This window comes from Salvelinus sp. IW2-2015, unplaced genomic scaffold (assembly GCF_002910315.2).
Source record: "Salvelinus sp. IW2-2015 unplaced genomic scaffold, ASM291031v2 Un_scaffold16331, whole genome shotgun sequence".
NCBI lineage: Eukaryota > Metazoa > Chordata > Actinopteri > Salmoniformes > Salmonidae > Salvelinus > Salvelinus sp. IW2-2015.
Window position 1 is genome coordinate 30237 of NW_019957538.1, and position 23768 is coordinate 54004.

The following is a 23768-nucleotide window of genomic DNA, read 5'->3' on the forward strand; positions in this document are numbered from 1 at the left end:
TATTGTTTGTACAGATGAACGTGGTACCTTCAGGCGTTTGGAAATTGCTCCCAAGGATGAACCAGACTTTTGGAAGTCTACAATGTTTTGGGCTGATTTCTTTTGATTTTCCCATGATGTCAAGCAAAGTTTGAAGGTAGGCCTTGAAATACATCCACATGTACACCTCCAATTGACTCAAATGATGTCAATTAGCCTATCAGAAGCTTCTAAAGCCATGACATTTTCTGGAATTTTCCAATATTTTTAAAGGCACAGTCAACTTAGTGTATGTAAACCTCTGACCCACTGGAATTGTGGTACAGTGAATTATTAGTGAAAATAATTGTTGGAAAAATGACTTGTGTCATGCACTAAGTAGATGTCCTAACCGACTTGCCAAAACTATAGTTTGTTAACAAGAAATTTGTGGAGTGGTTGAAAAACGAGTTTTAATGACTCCAACCTAAGTGTATGTAAACTTCTTACTTCAATTGCAGCACATTGAATATATTAGGCTATTGTTATCATATGGAAACATAATTAAATATTGTACATATTATTAACATCATCATACATTATTGTTTAATTCAATTTCACATATATATTTAATTGTTCCCTATTTCATTAAAACATTTTGTTCCATGTCATCTTTTGGTTCAACCATAATGCATGATAAGCATCATCAACAGGGGGAACATATTGGTTGCTGATTACGCTGATAAGCTGTTGGAAGAATATGTCCATTTATAAGACTTGTTTATAAAAGAGAGAATTGTTCATTTCCATAATTTTMATTTTATTTAACTAGGCAAGTCAGTTCAGAACAAATTCTTATTTACAATGACTGCCTACCCTGGGCCAATTGTGCGCCACCCTATAGGATTCCCAGCCTGGATTCAAACCAGGGACTGCAGTAACAGATCTTGCACTGAGATGCAGTGCCTTAAACCGCTGCGCCACTCTGGAGCCCAAACGAAGAGTTCATAAGAAGGGCCTGAGATCAAAGTCAATATTCAGACCACTAGGGGTCAATGTTTTCAGAAAGGGTATCCAGTAAGCCTCCCTTTGTAGTAGTAGGGTCTCAATGTTACTTCCTCTCCATTGTAGAGCAACATGCTCAATGCCTGTGTATTTGAGGGAGGACATAGGACCCGATGACTCTGARCACTGAACAACTTAAAAAGGATATTGCAGAGATCGCAACCTGGTTAGCTTCAACAAAGTGAGCTGCTACTGGATAGTCAGTGTTCTTACACCTACAGAGCTGCGGTGTTCAGCTATGCGTTGTTTTAATTGTCTTTTCGCTTGTCCTACGTAGGCTTTCCCACATGAACAGGTGATGAGATTGCAGAATATGCCAGTGCTTTTTCAGGATTGCTTTCATTTTCTCCAAACACTTGGTGTATTTGGTGCAAAAGACTGATGCATTGTTTTTCTTCTTTGGTTGAGTTTGTAGCAATTCCTCTCTTGAGTTTTGTCCTTGTAGCCTCTCATTTTGAATTTATCTGTCATTTCTTTTGTATTGTTGTCAAAATCTGTCTGGTGGCCACAGATTTTTTTAACCCTGCATAACTCATGGTAGACCATTCTTGAGGGGAAGGGGATGCATACTATTCGCACATAGCAAGGTATTGCGATCTGTGGGCTTTGTGTATAAGTCTGTGTGTAATGCATCATTTAGTTCCTGCTGACTTCCTTCCCAGAGCACAAAGACATCATCTATGTATCTCTTCCATAGGAGGATTTGAGAAAGTCGGGGGTGTGTCTCTGTTTTGAAAATGAGTGCTACCTCAAGTTGTCCCACATACAGGTTTGCATAGTTGGGGGCAAAGTGGGAGCCATTGGCTACTCCCTGAATTTGAAGGAAAAAATCGTACTCAAAGACGATGAAGAAAGTGTAGAGTCTCTCTGCTGAAGGAAGTGGTGCAGCGCCTGCAAGCCTCCAGTGTGTGGGATGTTAGTGTACAAGTTCTCCACATCAAAAGTGGCCAGCAGAGTGCCCTCTGGTATCCTCCCTAAGCCCTTTATCAATGAGATCATGTGACTAGTGTCTTTGACACAAGATGGGAGATTTTCAACCATCGGTTGAATGTGGTGGTCCACAAACGTAGAAATGTTGGACGTCACAGAGTCGACTGCTGCTACAGTGGGTCTACCTGTGGGGAGGAGACATTTGTTTGTGCATTTTTAGCGACTGTATAAAAAGTTGGTATCTTTGGAAATTTCACACATAGAAATTCCCATTCTTTTTGGGTGATTTGTCCTGATTCCAAACAGCTTTCCACTGTGGATGAGATATTATGCTGGAATTCCAGGGTAGGGTCATAATTCAGTTTGCGATAGAAGTCACCTTTAGATAGTCATCGGCGACATTCATTCACAGTCACATTTGTTTTGTATACAAATTCCTCCTCCTTTGTCACTTTTTTTATGATAATCAAAGGTAAGTCCTTAAGAGCCATTCTCTCATCATTACTCAGGTTATCATAGGATTTGTGTTTCTGTTTGTCTTTCGGTAGGTCACCTAAATAATTTTCAACAATCCTGCAGAAGTTGTCTATGGAGGCATTGCGTTTGAGGGGAGGTAGAAATGAACTTTTTGCTCTAAATGTGGTTCTCTCAGAGTTCTCAGGTTCCTCAGCTGTGTTGATGGCTCCATCTCCTCCTTAACTCACGGTAGGGCAGGTAAGTCTATTGATTAACATGGTAGACCTATGTATACATCTCACCGAGGATGACATTTCAAGTGGAGGCATGTAGGTTTCACTCTTATCAAAGAATCTCAGATTACAGAAAAACTTGAATCGATCTATCTGGACGTCAAAGTCATCAATGTATGTAGTGGGTACAAATGATAACCCCTTAATGAGAACACTAAGGTGAGCGGATGTCAGGGTCTTGATAAGTTGAATCCATTTAGCTCCTGTTGGACCGGGGGCCCGTCTTGGATCTCAATTCATAGATGTCGRGGGGTGGTAGTGGATTTCTTCTTCCCCCGACGTGTCGAACCCTCTTACGGGTTGTCCTCAACGTTGTACCCGGTGTCCCCGCCCTCTTTTGAGAAAAACGCTCACCGTTGGTAGATGAGCCAAAGTTAGCGTTGTTTGTGGATAGTTGGTCTGACAGAGGGACTCTGCGTCTGTCATCGGCTTGTCTCTTCCTGCTTTGCGGATTCTAGTGCTCAGGATCTCYCCAGAGGTATATTCGTCCGTTGTTCTTCCAAATCGTGTTTATACTTTTTGAAGGTCAGCGTGGTCTGAAGGTCAGCGTTACTCTTAATGAGATCATTCAGTTTGATAGGGTCATTAAGCTCATCTCATAGAGCTTGCTGTGAATTTTCAGTGGAGGTTGCGATCTCTGCAATGTCCTTTTTAAGTTGTTCAGTGGTCAGAGTCATCAGGTCCTATGTCCTCCCTCAAATACACAGGCATTGAGCATGCTGCTCTACCAAGGAGGAGGTAACATTGAGATCCTACTACTACAAAGGGAGGCTTACTGGATATCCTTTCTGAAAACATTGACCCCTAGTGGTCTGAATATTGACTTTATATATATTAAATATGTATGTGAAATTGAATTAAACAATTAAGTATGTTGATGTTAATATTATGCACACTATTTAATTACGTTTCCATATGGTAACAATAGCCTAATATATTTAATATGCTATAAACACTTTTTTTTTAACAGTTTCACTCAATTAATTGTAATCAACTAAATAATTGACACACCCCTCACTATTGTCCTTGGTTGCACTAATTGCACTGTTTGTCTACATAACCTGGTTCAAGCATTCATGACATTACCCTGAAGAAGGCACAGTGATGCCGAAACGTTAGTAATTTACTCATTAAATTACTGGGAATTTATATATAGATTGTGCGACTCTATTTTTTATAACCCTTAGCGGAGTTGCCAACAACTGGGTGCATTTGGTTTTCAGGGATACAGCTATCTTCGACCTAGGTTCCTTTTCCGCTGAAAACCGGATATGCTCAGGCATTTCTTTTTCAGTTTAAACATATGGAAACTACACGTTTGACTCCATTCCATTTATATCATTCCAGCCATTACAATGAGCCTGTCCTCCTATAGCTCCTCCCACCAGCCTCCTCGGCAAGTGTGTGTCCATTTATGAATTCTTCCGTCTTTTTTGCCTGTCTGTTGAACTGCCTGTCTCGCTCCAAGTCTCCTCTTCTATGTGTGTGTATATGTTTTTGTGAGTGACTTTTCCCCCAGTCTTCCTTCTCCTTTTGTTTAAGGGGCTCTCAGCGCACCTTCCCCCCTGAAACAGAAGGAGAAGAGGAGCCCAGTTAGAGTCTGCCTCATCATGGACACCTAGCCGTAATCAACCAATCAATACACCTTGTAATTAACCAATCAACCAATCAATGAACCTGCAAATCACCGCCCCACTATACTGATCAATCAATCAATCAAACTACCTCAAAGCATAACTCAGGTCACTGAAGTGTGTCCACAACTGATATCAGACTCAAAGGAACAGTGCCAATGTCTGGTTGTACTCTCTGTTGTCCTGCCTGTCTGTTGTCTGTTGGAAGTTCAGACTTTTTTGTACACTGTTTTGGATTTTATATGACTATAATGCTGATCGTTTTTTGAACACCATTTTGAGATTCATGATCTGTGAGATGCTGTATGTGTATGAGAAAGCCATGAGATAGCTTTACTTACTGTTCTGCACAGTGTTCTCCTGTCAGAGGGGTAGACACAAAACAAAATATGTTAGACTTCAGATCCCATTTACCTCCGTCCTCTTTTAGTTATGTCCTGTTCAGTTGAAGTTTAAGAACAACTTTGAATAAGAATTAGATTATAAAGAACTCCCCCAGCCTTATCTCTAACCCAAAACCAGGGTCTTGTTCATTCTTTGCACCAAACAGAAGAAAYTTTACTGAAACAAGGAAGGACGACCTGAACTTATCCAATAAGAAATGTGGTTTACCATGCAAAGTGTTTTGCTACAGTGTGCCTTAATGAACACTATCCTGGTGTGTTGTCTTGTGCTATTAGGAGGTTAGTCACTCACCGATCCACTGGGAGTCAGAACAGGCTGAGGTAACATACGACCGAAGCCCTGAACAATCCAGCCCACCACACTGTAGAAGGAGAACAGAGATATCAGAATATGGACTGTTTACATCATATGGCATGTTTAAACAGCTGCTATCATGCTTTAGCAGTATAGCACATTTCAGGGCTATTACTATGTTATAACAGCGTCATGAAGGTGTTTGCAAGCCGTTCCCATGTTATAGCAGCGTAGAGAATGTGTCAGACCATTGGGAAGGGAAATTCAGTTGCACAACTGAATGAATTCTACCGAAATGTGTCTTCTGTATTTAACCCTCTGAATCAGAGAGGTATGGGGGCTGCCTTAATCGTTGTCATCGGCGCCCGGAGAGCAGTTGTTGTTGGAGGTTAACTGCATTGCTCAAGGGGATTCGTATCAGCAACCATTCGGTTACTGGCCCAATGCTCTTAGCAGGTAACATAGAGTGGACAGGGTATAATTSTATTTTCCACCTTTTTTGCTCCCCTCTAGGTGGGCCAAAAGCTGCTAGGGTGAGGCAGTAACTTAGGCATGAGGGGCTTTGATAGCTAAGCTATGGCCATTATAAGCTGCTGCCATTTTGTCACCTACTTGGGCTGTTTCTCCTCCTCACTGTCATGACAACAGATACAGTAGCAAGAAAAAGTATGTGAACCCTTTGGAATTACCTGGATTTCTGCATAAATTGGTCATCAAATTTGATCTGATCTTCATCTAAGTCACAACAATAGACAAACATAGTGTGCTTAAACTGAACTATTGTTCTTGTCTWTATTGAAAACATCATTTAAACATTCACAGTGTAGGTTGGAAAGAGTATGTGAACCCTTAGGCTAATGACTTCTCCAAAAGCTAATTGGAGTCAGGTGTCAGCTAACCTGGAGTCCAATCAATGAGACGAGATTGGAGATGTTGGTTAGAGCTGCCTTGCCCTATAATAAACACTCYCAAAATTCGAGTTTGCTATTCACAAGAAGCATTGCCTGATGTGAACCATGCCTCGAACAAAAGAGATCTCAGAAGACCTAAGATTKAGAATTGTTGARTTGCATAARGCTGGAAAGGGTTACAAAAGTARCTCTAAAAGCCTTGATTGTTTATCAGTCCACGGTTAGACAAATTGTCTATAAATMGAAAAAGTTCAGCACTGTTGCTACTCTCCCTAGGAGTGGCCATCTTGCAAAGATGACTGCAAGAGCACAGTGCAGAATGCTCAATGAGGTTAAAACTTCTTATGGCTGCAGGGGCAGTATTGAGTAGCTTGAATGAAAGGTGCACAGAGTAAACGGCCTGTTCCTCAGTCATAGTTGCTAATATATGCATATTATTATTAGTAATGGATAGAAAACACTCGGAAGTTTCTAAAACTGTTTGAATTATGTCTGTGAGTATAACAGAACTCATATGGCAGYCAAAAACCTGAGAAGTTCCACTTCCTGTTTGGAATTTTTCTGAGGCTGGTAGTTTTTCAACCAAGCTSTCATTGAAATTACAGCGAGATATGGATGAGTTTTCACTTCCTACGGCTTCCACTAGATGTCAACAGTCAATAGAACTTTGTCTGATGACTCTGCTGTGAAGGGGGGCCGAAGGATACAGGAATGAATAACCAAAGCCATGAGGTGACCACGCCTTGACCACGCGCGTTCACGTGGGAGGCAGCTCCGTTCCATCGCTCAACTGAAGTCAATGTAATTCTCCGGTTGGAACGTTATTCAAGATGTATGTTAACAACATTCTTAAGATTGATTCAATACATCATTTGACATGTTTCTACTGACTGTTCCGGAACTTTTGGACATTTCGTCACGTTATAGTGGACGCGCTTTGTGACTTTGGAATTGTTTACCAAACGCGCTAACCAAAGTAGCTAATTGGACATAAATAACGGACATTATCGAACAAATCAAGCATMTATTGTGGACCTGGGATTCCTAGGACTGCATTCTGATGAAGTTCATCAAAGGTAAGGAAACATTTATCATGTATTTTCTGGTTTCTGTTGACTCCAACATGGCGGCTAATTTGGCTATTGTTCTGAGCGCCGTCTCAGATTATTGCATGGTTAGCTTTTTCCGTAAAGTTTTTTTTAAATCTGACACAGCGGTTGCATCAAGGAGAGGTATATCTATAATTCCATGTGTATAACTTGTATTATCATCTCCATTTATGATGAGTATTTCTGTTGAAACGATGTGGCTATGCAAAATCACTTGATGTTTTTGGAACTAGTGAATGTAACGTGCCAATGTAAACTCAGATTTTTTTTATATAAATATGAACTTTATCAAACAAAACATGCATGTATTGTGTAACATGAAGTCCTATGAGTGTCATCTGATGAAGATCATCAAAGGTTAGTCATTCATTTTATCTCTATTTCTGCTTTTTGTGACTGCTATCCTTCGCTGGGAAAAATGGCTGTGCTTATTGTGGTTTGGTGGTGACCTAACATAATCGTTTGTAGTGCTTTCGCTGAAAAGCATATTTGAAATCGGACACTTTGGTGGGATTAACAACAAGATTACCTTTAAAATTATATAAAACACATGTATGTTTGAGGAATTTTAATTATGAGATTTCTGTTGTTTGAATTTGGCGCCCTGCACTTTCACTGGCTGTTGTCATATCGATCCCGTTACCGGGATTGCAGCCTTAAGAAGTTTAAGAAGAATCCTGGAGTGTCAGCTAAAGACTTACAGAAATCTCTGGATCATGCTAACATTTCTGTTGACGACTCTACGATACGTAAAACACTAAACAAGAATGGTGTTCATGGGAGGACACCACAGAAGAAACCACTGCTGTCCAAAAACAACATTGCTACAAGTTTGAAGTTTGCCAAAGTGCACTTGGATGTTCCACAGCGCTACTGGCAAAATAGTCTGTGGACAGATGAAACTACAGTTGAGTTGTTTGGAAGGAACACACAACACTAAAGGCACAGCACACCAACATCAAAACCTCATCCCAACTGTAACGTATGGTGGAGGGAGCATCATGGTTTGGGGCTGCTTTGCTGCCTCAGGGCCTGGACAGCTTGCTATCATCGACGGAAAAATTAATTCCCAAGTTTATCAAGACATTTTGAAGGAGAATGTAAGGCTATCTGTCCGCCAACTGAATCTCAACAGAACTTGGGTGATGCAACAGGACAATGACCCAAAACATAGAAGTAAATCAACGACAGAATGGCTTCAACAGAAGAAAATACGACTTCTGGAGTGACCCAGTCATAGTCCTGACCTCAAACCGATTGAGATGCTGTGTCATGAACTCAAGGGAGCAGTTCACACCAGACATCCCAAGAATATTGCTGAACTGAAATAGTTTTGTAAAGAGGAATGGTCCAAAATTCCTCCTGACCGTTGTGCAGGTCTGATCCGCAACTACAGAAAATGTTTGGTTGAGGTTATTGCTGCCAAAGGAGGGTCAACTTGTTATTAAATCCAAGGGTTCACATACTTGTTCCACCCTGCTCTGTGAATGTTTACATGTTGTGAAAACGTATAACTGTTCGTGTGTTATTAGTTTAAGCAGACTGTGTTTGTCTATTGTTGTGACTTAGATGAAGATCAGATCAAATTCTATGACCAATTTATGCAGAACATTTCCAAAGGGTTCACATACTTTTTCTTTCCACTGTACATAACAATACAACAGCGTTAAAGAGATTGCAGTTAAATGTATTTTTTCATAAAACATCAAACAGTTCCCTTTACAACCTCTGTACAATCTGTAATATTTACATGAGTAAGTACATATTTGTGTATCAATGAGCTTGCAGTGTAAATACAAAAGCGTAAACGTCTGTGAGACTCACTTTGCTTTGGCCTCCTCTTCAGCTTCCGGAGATTTGGGGGTCACTGCAAGGGCAGAACAAACAGCTCATAAATATGCAACAAATGTAAAAAAAAACATGATAAAGGCTTGTTGGTGCATGAGGTTTCTAGACTCAGCACAAGATATAAGATTGGTGATAGGCTGTGGAACCAATATAGAGTAACCTATTGCTCAGCACCCCCAAYCATCCCTGTAATAAATATGAGGATCTCTGCGTGTTAGAAGATAACCTTTCTGTGGGCAGGCGGCCTTCGCTGAGACGTCTTTGTTGATGTCAGCTGGCTGGGGAACCACTTTCTCAAAGCCATGTTTGATCCACTCATACACCCTGAGAACAGAACACACGACACACAGGCACAAACACACACGTTAGAATGTCATTGGAGACAACAAAGTGGGTAGACGAGAAAGATTGAAGGAGAGAGGCATTCATGTACACACGCACATGACATACACCACACACACACACAACCACACACACACACACACACACACACACACACACACACACACACACACACACACACACACACACACACACACACACACACACACACACACACACACACACACACACACCTGGGTGGGATTCCCTTCCTTCTTAGGCTCTTCATCTGACATAACCTCCACCACAGGAATATGAGGAAGAGGCTCTGCATCTAGAGATAAGGAGTTCATCATCCATCATCATCACCCCCACCCCAACATCATCAATAGAACCACACGCAATGTCATGATTATTATCATGCTACTCCTTCTACCCACAGAAAAAAATATGTTAGCTCTCACCTGGGACATCTTGGAGAGCATGCACCTGAAGGGAAACAAACATTCACAGAAAATCTATCAATATTCCACAATAACAGATAAGCATTGCAATGAGTCGTAAGTAGTTTGTGTACATTCAGAAAGTCTTCATAACCCTTGACTTATTCCACATTTTGTTGTGTTACAGCCTGAATAAAACATTTATTAAATATATATATATTTTTACCCATCTACAAACAATACCACATAATAACAAAGTGAAAACATGTTTTTAGACATTTATGGAAGAAAACATTGCAGCAAGTTAATACATGTCACTTTTGGCAGCGATTACAGCTGTGAGTCTTTTTGAGTCGGAGKGCTTTGCACACCTGGATCGTTCAATGTTTGAAAATMATTCAAGCTCTGTCAAGTTGGTCGTTGATCTTTGCTAGACAGCCATTTTCTTGCCATAGATTCTCATGCAGATTCAAGTCAAAACTAACTAGGCCCACTCAAGAACATTCAATGTRGTCTTGGTAAGCAGCTCTAGRGTATATTTGGCCTTGTGTMTTTGTTTATTGRCCTGCTGAAAGGTGAATTTGTCTCCCAGTGTCTGTTGGAAAGCAGACTGAACATGGTTTTCCTCTAGGATTTTGCCTGTGCTTAGCTCTAATCTGTGTCTTTTRATCCCCAAAAACTCCCTAGTCCTTGCCGATGACAAGCATACCCATAACATGATGCAGCCACCACCATGCTTGAAAATATGAAGAGTGGTTCTCAGTAATGTGTTGTTGGATTTGGCCCAAACATAACGCTTTGTATTCAGGAAATAAAGTAKATTTCTTTGCCACATTTWAWAAAAACTTTAGTGCCTTATTGCATGTTTTGGAATATTTGTATTCTGTACAGGCTTCCTTCTTTTCACTCTGTCATTTAGGTTAGTATTGTGGAGTAACTACAAAATTGTTGATGTATCCTCAGTTTTCTCCTATCACAGCCATTCAACCTTTTTTAAAGTCATCATTGGACTCATGGTGAAATTGCTGAGCGGTTTACTTCCTCTGCGGCAACTGAGTTAGGAAGGACGCCTGTATCTTTGTAGGGACTGGGTACATTGATACACCATCCAAAGTGTAATGAATAACTTCACCATGCTCAAAGGGATATTCAATGTCTTCTTGTTCTATTTTTACCCATCTACCAATAGGTGCCCTTCTTTGCGAGGCATTGGAAAACCTCCCTGGTCTTTGTCGTTGAATCTGTGTTTGAAATTCATTGCCTGACTGAGGGACCTTACAGATAATTGTATGTTTGGGGTACAGAGAGGAGGTAGTCATTCAAAAATCATGTTAAACACTATTATTGCACACAGAGTGAGTCCATGCAACTTATTATGTGACTTGTTCAGCAAATGTTTACTCCTGAACGTATTTAGACATGCCATAACAAAGGGGATGYATACGTATTGACTCAAGACATTTCAGCATTTGTATTAATTTGTAAATATTTCTAAAAACATAATTCCACTTTGACATTATGGGGTATTGTGTGTAGTCCAGTGACACAAAATCTATTAAAAATTCAGGCTGTAACACAACAAAATGTGGAAAAAGTAAAGGAATGTGTGTACTTTCTGAAGGCTCTGTAGGTTGGTGCATTTTCTCATAAAATTGCAATTTTCCCTTAGACAGGGGGAAGCTCTTCATGTCTTAAAAGGTCTTCTCACATACTGTACAAGRCACAGCAGGAACCTGCATATATAAACAACTCCGGACCTGAACAGCTACAGGGTTAGAAATATCCTGGGTGTTTCTCAAAATGCATTCTACCGTGCTCCGCAAATTGGAGCATGGGAGGGTCAGAGTATGAGTCCYAATCAAAAGTATGTGAAACGGAGCACGGAGGGCACTTCTCGGACGCGTACTCCCGTTTGCATCCTTCAAAATATGTACATCGATGCAAGCTTCAATGGAAAGTATGTGTAGAAATATGACGGAACCATGTAAAAAACTACGCAAAACTTCATGAAATCAATGGTGTCCATTATTTGAGCTGAAGCGAGAGAAAATAAACTCAGACTTTAGAATGAAATGTTGCCCATTCACATCTCATATGTTGCCTTATTAACGTATCAAGATAAAATATTGTAGTAAGTATATACTGTGTTAATTTTGGAATTACCTGCCTACAATACCCACTGTAGTGTATGTAGTTTGCAAGCCCATAGTAAGTCAATAGGGCTAACGTCAACTGGCTAGCTACTACTGTTCGCTAGCTAGATAGCCACAAAGATTTAACATCTACCTTGCATAACATTAGTTTTAGATAATTTTGGCCTGTTAATCTATCTGGTTAGCTCGACTATTACGATTCACATATAGCTTGCTGATAGTTATGAAAAAAACGTTTGCTTTTTGTATATCTTGTTTCGTCTCTATTGTTGCCATTATCCTTGGCTAGAAGAAGGTTCAGTGAATGGAGAGGTCCTGTGTGAGGTAATACAGTAGGGGGAGTGCTTTTCAAATGTAATGTTTTATTCGTTCTCCATACTCTCGTCCTCACAATAACGTACTCAAGAGAACGTCCTCGGAGAACGCACTCGGAGTATGAGAGTGTGGAGCATGGTAGTATGCATAGTGTGAAACACCCGCTGTATTCTTAATTCATTATCACACAGTGATGCATGCACGGACTGACTGCTGTCAAATTCTTCCAAAGACTGCCACTGATGTGACGAGACATTCAAATGGAGATGTTATGTGATTGGATAATATCATTCGGTTTTGATAGCTGACTCATATAAATTTGATTCTCCAATCAGGGATTGTGGAAAACCCTTTTCTCTCCAGGTCAAGAGTTATCGATCCCTGTCGATCATCAAACAGCTAAAACACAGGAATCACCACCTCGCAGAACCTGCTTGAGCAGATTACATGTATATCAGTGAATCCTTGTTGCCAGCAAGAACCGGCCCTCTCAGCCTTAAGGCACAGCTGGGGGTGGGAGAGGGGTAGCAATGGGACATTGTGGCGAATGGATCTCTAGAACCAAGTTTTAACATGGCTGCAGCAGGTCCGTTAGCATTGGGTTTAAGTTAGCATAGCATAGCAACGSCCATATTATAGCTAGCTACTTACGCTTGGTCACTTCTGGAATCTGAATGGAAATTCTATTAAACATGACTAGCTTAGCTCCAAGTACAGAACTGAGAGTCCGAGAAAGCTAATGCTACACGTTAGCATAAGCCATGAGTAAGTTTAGTTAGCATATTAGCAAGGCCCTTGATTTAGCTACTTACGCTAGGTGTTTTCTTAACTTCTGGCACCTTTCTGGCTTCTGCAATCTGAATGGAAATGTAAAACACAGCTAGCTTGGCTCCAAGTACATAAATGAGAGTTTGAGAAAGCTAATGCTACACGTTAGCGTAAGCCATGAGTKATTTTGGTTAGCATATTAGCAAGGCCCTTGATGTAGCTACTTACGCTAGGTGTTTTCTTAACCTCCGGTGCATTGCTCACCTCTGCAATCTGAATTTAAATACTGTTAAACATGGCTAGCCTGGCTCCAAGTACAGAACTGAGAGTTTGAGTAAGCTAATGCTATACGTTAGCTTAAGCCATGAGAAATTTCGGTTAGCATATTAGCAAGGCCCTTGATGTWGCTACTTACGCTAGGTTTTTTCTTAACCTCCGGCGCCTTGCTCACCTCTGCAATCTGAATGGAAATGCTGTTAAACATGGCTAGCCTGGCTCCAAGTACAGAATTGAGAGTTTGAGAAAGCTAATGCTACACGTTAGCATAAGCCATGAGTAGTTTTGGTTAGCATATTAGCAAGGCCCTTGATATAGCTACTTACGCTAGGTTTTTTCTTAACCTCCGGCACCTTGATCACCTCTGCAATCTGTATAGAAATGCTGTTAAAAACGTCTATCCTGGTTCCAAGTACAGGACAGAGATGAGTCAAAGAAAGCTAATGCTACACTTTAACCATGAATAATACATTTTGGTCCTCTCTAACTGAGAATGTTTTTATTTATTAGAGCTTGCTGATTGAAGTTAACAAATGCTTGAGGGGCTGCCTAAGTCCTCTTTACTTCAACATTTTTAGTGTACAGTGTGATTTTAGGTAGGGGCTGTTCTATAGCRACAACACTTAACTACAACCAATTAACTAACCAATTTAACTGACTTAGATGAAAAGTTCAGACAATACTGCTACAGGCTATTACTCAAATAAAATCTGTGGACCCTTCAGGGTACCTGTCAGACCACCTGTCAGACTAGGATAAAGTAATCCTCCTAACCCCACCCCTCCCCCTTAAAAGAGTTAGATGCACTATTGTAAAGTGGTTGTTCCACTGGATTTCATAAGGTGAATGCACCAATTTGTAAGTCGCTCTGGATAAGAGCGTCTGCTAAATGACTTAAATGTAAATGTAAATTCCATCTGTACCTCTGTTGTCTCTGCAGGCTCCACCTCCTCTATGTTTTTCAAATCAGGCTGCGGAACCACACTGGCCAATCCCTGGGCAATCCAGCCGATGACACCTGACCCCTGCCTGTGGAGAGATCAAATATGAAAATGGTTTTGATTAACAACCACTTTCATTGACAGCTTTGCTAAATATATCCAGTGGGGGTCTGTGAAAGCAGTTTACAGTAACGCAAGCTTGGGCAGTGGCAGAATTGGTACGAGATTTGGACTTTTTAGGTTTGACATATCAAAAGATGGTCAGTGGTTTTAATTCAGTCAATTCAGGTATTGTAGCTTYTATTTGTTACATTGAACTTAATATTTTCACCATGGCATTCTAAATCTGAAAAAAAAAAAAATAGATGCCAATGAATGGGAAGGATTGGCAGCCTTTAGACGGTGCTAATACCTTTCCCATTACGTTAGCGAGATCTACAAATCTCATGTAGTACAAAATGTGTTAACTTTTATTTATTCWGGGGAACCGAATTGAGACCAGTGTCCCATTTGCAATGGMGCCCTGAGGACAAAAATGACATCAATACGGCAACAACAAAAATATTWAAAAAATACTACAAGACAGCTATAAATGTTTTACATCAGTTTATTGCAAAAAGCTATAACAATCAATTGAAACAATTGCACACGTCGGTGAACACTTTTAACACCCYAGTTTTAAACTGACCTATCCAGGCGTAATTTGTTTTGTAATGTATTCCATAACTGTGGTGCATTAAATGAAGTGAGCTACCTTCTGATACAGGATGCAGTGATTAAAACTTTCAAAAAGCTATTAAACTAGTATTAAAACTTTCACCTGTAATAAAGTTAAGGGCGCTATTGTAGACGGCATACAAAGAGTAGTGGCTTCTGCATTCTGGTAAATGGTGTCACCATAGTCAAGATCTGGCAGGAAAGTTGACTGTACATTCTGCTGTACAAGCCCACTTTAAATCTTAGCTTTTAAACTAGCTCATCAGTATGTTTTTTTAAACGTTCTTTATCAATCCAAATGCCCAGATATTTATAGGCGGGAACCCGCTCGATGAGAGAACCAGCCAATGAGTGAATATATAGCCCATCTGAGAAATTTTTACATGAATTAGAGAACGACATATATTTAGTTTTTCCCGCATTAAGTGCAAGTTTTAAATCAACAAGGGCTTTCTGTAATGTATCAAAATCAGATCGCAGCTCTTACATAGCTTGGTCAACTGTCGGTGCAATGGCATACATTACCGTATCATCTGCATACTGATGAATATTACAGGATTTAATACATAGACCAATATTATTTATAAATAGCAAAGAGAACTGGTCCCAAAATCGACTCCTGCGGTACACATTTCATAATATTGAGGAAACATTGTGCCCTGTCTGTCAAATAGTTCTTACGTTTTTAACCCTTGTGTGGTGTTCGGGTCTGTGGGACCCTTTTTCAATGTTTACTAAAAGATAAATGATACAGTTAATWATTTTTTCAACCTGAGAATCATTGGCCTTGGCTCATTTTCTGTGAAGAACATGTTAAATAACACAATTTCGTTGAGTGCACACTGTGCAACCCCGTACACATTTATATTACATATTTATTGTTTGGTTCCACTGGACCCGAAGGTAATAAAAGTGTGGAAATGTGTATGTGTAGGTGAAAACAAGCAAAAATGAAACAAAAAGGTTTGCTGTGTGCCTTCACTCTGTCTTTCTCCTCCCTGGGCCTGCTGTTTCAACATAACACCAAGAACCTGTCTCCCTGCCTGTCTGCCTGTCTCCCACTTTTCTCGCACTCTTTACCCTTTGTAGGGTGTGAAACTGCATAATGTCTTGCGGGAACCTGCACAATGTTATTTCGATACATTATTTAAAATACATTATAAAAATTCAGTATTTTCCCACACTCTACCCCAGCCAGGTGAAAATTGGGGGAGGGACACAACAAATAAATAGCTTTGCATGTGAGGCTCCTTAKCARAATCAATCAGTATGGCAAAAATAATCTCTGCTCAGAGGGCCTAAGAAATAATTTTTGCAGAGAGAGAAATGAGTTAGGATGGAGCGTCTACCACTTTGGAAGATGAAGACATTTGCGAATATGAGGATCAAGTCTCTGTCAATTCGGAGTCTGACAGTGAGTTCGAAGAAGAGGATGAGATTGACCCTCAGCCAGCCCCAGGACCASCCCGTCAGCAACCAGTTTATCAGAAGCCTGCAGGAGGAGAAAWATGGATGTAAAAAATGTGTGAAATTGAATYGTCTTCTTGTCCAAYGWATGAGCCAKCCCGCATGGCTGCCAATGTGATAAGGATGCAACKAYGGCCGACGCGGATSGCGGTTACTCATGTGCAGGACAGTCTTCTTTTGAKCTGTTCATCCCAGACACCATCCAGAAAATCCWTCTGGACTGCACCAATTTGGAGGGAAGGCGTGTTTTTGGAGATTGTAACAATGTTTGACTGAGGAAGAAGGAGTAGACCAAAGCGCAGCGTGGTACGTGTTCATGATGTTTATTAGAACCTGAACACTGGAACAAAAACAAAAAGGTGGAACAAAACGCAACAGTTCTGTCAGGTACTCACACAAAACAGAAAACAACTACCCACAAAACACAGMTGGGAAAAGAGGCAAACCAGAGAYACAAGCTSACAGGCAAACCAGAGAGACAAGCTAGCTGCAATCAGGTCAGTGTGGGACAAGTGGGAGGACTGCCTTCCCCTGTTTTACAACCCTGGGCCCAACGRTATTGTTGATGAGCAGCGGCCACTGCCCCTTCAGGCAGTACATACCGTCTAAATATGGAATCAAGATCTGGTTTGCCTGTGARGCTGCTTCATCATAAGCYTGGAACTTGCATGTGTCTACGGGGATGCCAGATGGAGGAGTCTCTGAGAAGAACCAAGGGATGTGGGTTGTTCTGGATGTGACACAGGGACTCAACACAACATCACATACAATAACTTTTTTACTTCGCACAAGCTGGGACAGGAGCTCCTCAAGAGGAACCTGATGATGGTAGGAACAGCACGAAAAAAACAAGCCAGAGCTCCAACCTCAGCTGTTGAATAAACGGAACAGGCCTATCAATTCCTRTAAGTTTGTGTTCACGGCCGACACAGTCATCAAGGATCTCGCTGTACTTTTCTCCTGACTTGTCTCCCAGTCCCTGCCACTGAAAAACATCTGCAACAGCATGATGCTGCCACCACCATGCTTCACCGTAGGGATGGTGCCAGGTTTCTTCCAGACGAGACACTTGGCATTCAGGCCAAATAGTTAAATCTTGGTTTCATCAGGCCAGAGAATCTTATGGTCTGAGAGTTCTTTAATAAGGGCCCTTTTGGCAAACTCCAAGCGGGCTGTCATGTGCCTTTTACTGAGGAGTGGCTTCCGTCTGGCACCTCAATCATAAAGCCCTGATTGGTGGAGTGCTGCAGAGATGGTTGTCCTTCTGGAAGGTTTTCCCATCTCCACAGAGGAACTCAGGAACTCTGTCAGAGCGATCATCGGGTTCTTGGCCACCTCCCTGACCAAGGCCCTTCTCCCCCGAGTATTGGTGGTTCCAAACTTCTTCCATTTAAGAATGATGGAGGCCACTGTGTTCTTGGGGAACTTCAATGCTGCAGAAATATTTTGGTATCCTTCCTCAGCTCTGTGCCTCGAAACAATCCTGTCTCGGCGCTCTACAGACAATTCCTTCGACCTCATGGCTTGGTTTTTGCTCTGACATGCACTGTCAACTGTGGTCCTTGTATAGACAGGTGCATACCTTTCCAAAGCATGTCCAATCAATTGAATTTACCACAGGTGGACTCCAATCAAGTTGTAGAAACATATCAAGGATGGTCAATGGAAACAGAATGCACCTGAGCTGAATTTCTAGACTCATAGCAAAGGGTCTGAATACTTATGTAAATAAGGTATTTCTGTTGTTTTTTTATTATAAATGTGCAAAAATGTAAAAACGTTTTTTTTCGCTTAGTCATTATGGGGTATTGTGTGTAAATTGATGCATTTTTATTTTATTTTATCCATTTTAGAATAAGGCTGTAATGTAACAAAATGTGGAAAAAAGGGAGGAGTCTGAAAACTTTCCAAATGCACTGTACATGCAGGCAGGGTAAAGTGGTAGATAATAATAAGAGTAAAATAAAGAACAGAATAGCAGCAGCAAACGATGAGTAGAAAAGTGTGTGTGAGTGAGTGTGTATATTAAGTCTAGTGATTGTGCGTAGGGTCAGTGCAAGATAGTTTGGGTACCATTAGTTGACTATTTAGCAGTCTGGCTATTAAGCAGTCTTATGACTTGGGGGTAGAAGCTGTCTTAGAGCCTGTTGGTCCGAGAGCCGATGCTCCGGTACCATTTGCTGGACGGTAGCAGAGTGAACAGTCTATGAATTTGGTGGCTGGAATCTTTGGCAATTTTTCGGGTTTTCCTCTGACACCGCCTGATATAGAGGTCCTGGATGGCAGGGAGCTTGGCCTCAGTGATGTACTGGGTTGTCCGCACCACCCTTTGTAGCGCTTTGTGGTCAAGGGCGATGCAATTGCCATACCAAGCGGTGATGCAACCAGTGAAGATGCTCTCGATGGTYTCACTGTAGAACTTTTTGGTGTAGCCCAATCACGAGGTATGTCTACAGTTGGGAACGCGCTGCAAATCTGTCAGTGAAAAAACAGCATGAAGAGGCAAAACAGCTATTTCGCTATATTTCAAATACAATCGAGGGAAAACACAGATTGGAAAGCAAATGACTCTTGCTGAAAAAAAGACTAATCTCCCTGTAGGCTACCAAATATGTTATCAACTTCCAAATAGGCCTATTGAGCGAACAGTATTGCACAGAGTAAAACAAGATAGAGGCTTTTGACATGGGCATCAGCCATCGCCAGTGAGTGAGCTGCGCATCATTGGGTGAGTCAGTGAAACTGGAAAGCTTTTATAGGACTATAATTTCCCCTAATATTGTACAATATGTACAGTACCAGTCAAAAGCTTGGACATCTACACATTTTTTAATTTATTTTTAATATTTTCTACATTGCAGAATAATAGTGAAGACATTAAAACTATAAAATAACACATATGGAATCATGTAGTAACCAAAAAAGTGTTAAACAAATATTTAACAAAGTAGCCACCCTTTGCCTTGATGACAGCTTTGCACACTCTTGGCATTCTCTCAACCAGCTTCACCTTGCTTTTCCAACAGTCTTGAAGGAGTTCCCACATATGCTGAGCACTTTTTGACTGCTTTTCCTTCACTCTGCYGTCCATCTCAATTGGGTTGAGGTGGGAGGATTGTGGAGGCCAGGTCATCTGATGCAYCACTCCATCACTCTCCTTCTTGGTCAAATAGCCCTTACACAGCCTGGAGGCATGTTGGGTCCTTGTTCTGTTGAAAAACAAATGAAAGTCCCACTAAGCGCAAAACAGATGGGATGGCGTATCGCTGCAGAATGCTGTGGTATTCAAGCTGGTTGAGTTTGCCTTGAATTCTAAATAAATCAGTGACAGTGTCACCAGCAAAGCAACCCCACACCATCAAACCTCGTCCTCCATGCTTCACGTAGGAACCATACGTGCGGAGATCATCCGTTCACCTACTCTGCGTCTCACAAGACATGACGGTTAGAACCAAAATGACAGATTTCCAACGGTCTCACGTCCATTGCTCGTGTTTCTTGGCCCAAGCAACTCTAATGAACTTATCCTCTGCAGCAGAGGTAACTCCGGGTCTTCCTTTCCTGTGGCGGTCCTCATGAGAGCCAGTTTCATCATAGCACTAGATGGGTTTTGCGACTGCACTTCAAGAAACTTTCAAAGTTTCCAGAAATCTTCCGGATTGACTGTTCATGTCTTAAAGTAATGATGACGCTTTTTGCTTTTGAGCTGTTCTTGCCATAATATGGACTTGGTCTTTTACCAAAAACTGCTATCTTCTGTATACCACCCCTACCTTGTCACAACCCAACAGATTGGCTCAAAAGCATTAAGAAGGAAAAAATTCCACAAATTAACTTTTAACAAGGACACCTTGTTAATTGAAATGTGCAAAGCTGTCATCAAGGCAAAGGGTGGTGTCACGCCTGCTCCCTCTCCCTCTCTGCACTCGAGGGCGCCAGACGGCCTATCATTATGCACACTGTCAAAGCTTCGATCCTCAGAATGCTGACACCAAAATTGGAAGCATCAGGAGGCCTTGTTGTTGTTGGTGACGTTGGTCCGGTTCCGGGGGTGCCTAGCTAGCTCGTCGGCTTCCATCGCCATAGCTGGCTCGAGAGGTTTTTCTTGCCCCGGTGGTCTCGGCAGGTGCCCACCCCACGTCATGCTTCAGCCGGCCTTTAGGCTCCCACACCTCAGCCGGTTCGCCAGGCTCCCACGCCTCAGCCGGATCGTCGTGGGAGCGCCAGAKMGCCTATCATTACGCACACCTGTCCCKTACATTACGCGCACCTGAACTCCATCATCACTCCATCATCACGGTTCCTCACGTTATTCCCAGTGTCTGCATTGATGTCGTTATTTTGTCCCCTGTCCAGACGCTGTTCCTGTCCTGTTTCATGTCCATTATTTATTAAATGTTCTCCCTGTACCTGCTTCCTGTCTCCAGCGACGATCCTCACAGGTGGCTACTTTGAAGAATCTCAAATATAAAACATATTTTGATTTGTTGAACACTTTTTTGGTTATTTCATAGTTTTGATGTCTTCACTATGATTCTACAATGTAGAAAATAGTAAAAAATAAAGAAAAACCCTTGAACGAGTAGGTGTGTCCAAACTTTTGACTAGTACTGTGTATCTCCACACACCTAAGCTATTGATGGATTCAAGACGAGGTCATTTTTTTAAATCTCAGAATGTCACTGTCAAAGTAGTCATTTGGATCATTTGTGAGGTATAAAAAAAAATTCTGCTAAGTCTTCAATCATCTAAAATGATTTATGAAAGGCAACATTTTCCCCAGACCCTATGCTACAAACTCCCCTCCCCCCATGTGTGCAACTTCTGAAAGTGCCCCTACACTACTGCTCTATGACAGTATGCAAAATCGATGAAAATGCATGCAATGCTTGATTACAAAGGTGATTTTCTTTTTCACGCGTTCCTTTACCACCCTCGGGCTCACGATTTGTTTTCCGACACCTCCCAATATACAAATTAAGTTTGTAGCATAGTACATAGTATTAATCAGCGTGAGACCATTTACTAACTCTTGAGTAGCGATGTCCACACAGGAGAATAAACAGAATAAACAACACTCAGTAGTAAATTGCCTCTGGAAAATGCACAGACACGCACACACGCACACAACCTTATTGCTGTACCTGTTCTCCTCCTGTTTGGTGGAGCGTTGAAGGATAAGGATAAACAGAGAACAGAGTCAAACACGGCACACCGAGATTGAACTCAACGCAATCTTGCAGTAACATTGACATAAATCTGTAGTGGATCTCCATTTCTTACCAATTAGAAATCCACCAACATTAGTATCTAGTGCTATGATGATATATCATAGCGCTTACCTCAGTGTTGGCTCTGCCTAGCCGGGGTGTCCCAGCAGGCTGGGGAAGAGAATTAGCGAAGCCATGGGTGATCCAAGTCAACACTCCAGCCTCACCACTACACAGAGATGGAGAGAGGGGGGTAAAATAGTTAGAGGCAATATACACTGAGTATACAAAACATTAAATTACATAGACTTACCAGGAGAATCGAGGTGAAAGCTATGGTCCCTTATTGATGTTACTTGTTAAATCCGCTTCAATCAGTGTAGATTAAGGGGAGACAGGATAAAGAAGGCTTGAGACAAGCCTTGAGACAATTGAGACATGGATTGTTTATGTGTGCCATTCAGTGTATGAATATAGCGAGTCAAAATATTAATGTGCATTTGAATCGGTGTGGTAGTAGGTGCCACCGGTTTTTGTGTCAAGAACTGCAACGCTGCTGGGATTTTCACGTTCAACAGTTTCCCGTGTGTATCAAGAATGGTCCACCACCCAAAGGACATCCAGCCAACTTGACACAACTGTGGGAAGCATTGGAGTCAACATGGGCCAGCATCCCTGTGTAGCGCTTTTGACACCTTGTAGAGTCCATGCCCTGACGAGGTGAGGCTATTCTGAGTTGGCATTGTGGTGTTTGTGCCCTCCCTCCTGAAAATGCATTTCTCGAAATTCATAACATACTAAATGCCTTTAAAGGGAAATATATATTTTTTTCAACTTCAACATCTCCAGCACCACCCCAACATCAACATACTGTATGTGAAAATGGCYCTTTTCTATGTTTGGTAGTAAAAAAAAGATAGAGGAAGGTAAGTGTTTCCAATGACATCATCAGTGTGCATCATGTGATTTTAACCAATTATGAGTAGGCATTGCAAACTAATTGTCTACTAATTGGTTGATGATGTCATTGGAAACACTTTATCTTCCTTTATCTTTTTTTCCCCTACAAAAAAGAGAAAATACTTTTTTTACTGATTGTGATTTATCTTCAATGCTCTTAAAGTTGAACTGATAACTACTAACTACTTTAACTACTTTGCAGATATGAAACAGACAATCATAATATCAGTCCAAAATATCAAATTCCCAGTGTTCCCTTTGACTCTCTATGTCCTCCTTTGACTCTCTATGTCCCCTATCCTCCAGGCCGGCTCGGTCCTCCCCTCCTGCTCCGTGGCTCGACGACTCATTGCGAGCTCACAGAACAGGGCTCCGGGCAGCCGAGCGGAAATGGAGGAAAACTCGCCTCCCTGCGGACCTGGAATCCTTTCACTCCCTCCTCTCTACATTCTCCTCTTCTGTCTCTGCTGCTAAAGCCACTTTCTACCACTCTAAATTCCAAGCATCTGCCTCTAACCCTAGGAAGCTCTTTGCCACCTTCTCCTCCCTCCTGAATCCTCCTCCTCCCCTCCGCGGATGACTTCGTCAACCATTTTGAAAAGCAGGGTCGACGACATCCGATCCTCGTTTGCTAAGTCAACGACACGCTGGTTCTGCTCACACTGCCCTACCATGTGCTTTGACCTCTTTCTCCCTCTCTCTCCAGATGAAATCTCGCGTCTTGTGACGGCGCCGCCCAAACCTGCCCGTTGACCCTATCCCCTCCTCTCTTTCCAGACCATTTCCGGAGACCTTCTCCCTTACCTCACCTCGCTCATCAACTCATCCTTGACCGCTGGCTACGTCCCTTCCGTCTTCAAGAGAGCGAGAGTTGCACCCCTTCTGAAAAAACCTACACTCGATCCCTCCGATGTCAACAACTACAGACCAGTATCCCTTCTTTCTTTTCTCTCCAAAACTCTTGAACGTGCCGTCCTTGGCCAGCTCTCCTGCTATCTCTCTCAGAATGACCTTCTTGATCCAAATCAGTCAGGTTTCAAGACTAGTCATTCAACTGAGACTGCTCTTCTCTGTGTCACGGAGGCGCTCCGCACTGCTAAAGCTAACTCTCTCTCCTCTGCTCTCATCCTTCTAGACCTATCGGCTGCCTTTGAACTGTGAACATCAGATCCTCCTCTCCACCCTCTCCGAGTTGGGCATCTCCGGCGCGGCCCACGCTTGGATTGCGTCCTACCTGACAGCGTCGCTCCTACCAGGTGGCGTGGCGAGAATCTGTCTTCCGCACCACGTGCTC

At 41.9% G+C, this 23768-nt stretch overlaps 1 protein-coding gene across 1 annotated transcript in view; it reads right to left on the reverse strand.

The window, feature by feature from the left end:
• Positions 1-23768, reverse strand: part of cngb1a (cyclic nucleotide gated channel subunit beta 1a) — a 70757-nt gene that overhangs the window by 28814 nt on the left and 18175 nt on the right. Inside the window, exons 5-8 of the mRNA XM_024146261.2 lie at positions 21647-21743; positions 20439-20536; positions 19349-19513; positions 16907-17034 (exon numbers count right to left, since the gene is read on the reverse strand). Of these exons, the coding sequence (XP_024002029.2) occupies positions 16907-17034; positions 19349-19513; positions 20439-20536; positions 21647-21743 (488 nt within the window). The remainder of the gene's footprint in view (positions 1-16906; positions 17035-19348; positions 19514-20438; positions 20537-21646; positions 21744-23768) is intronic.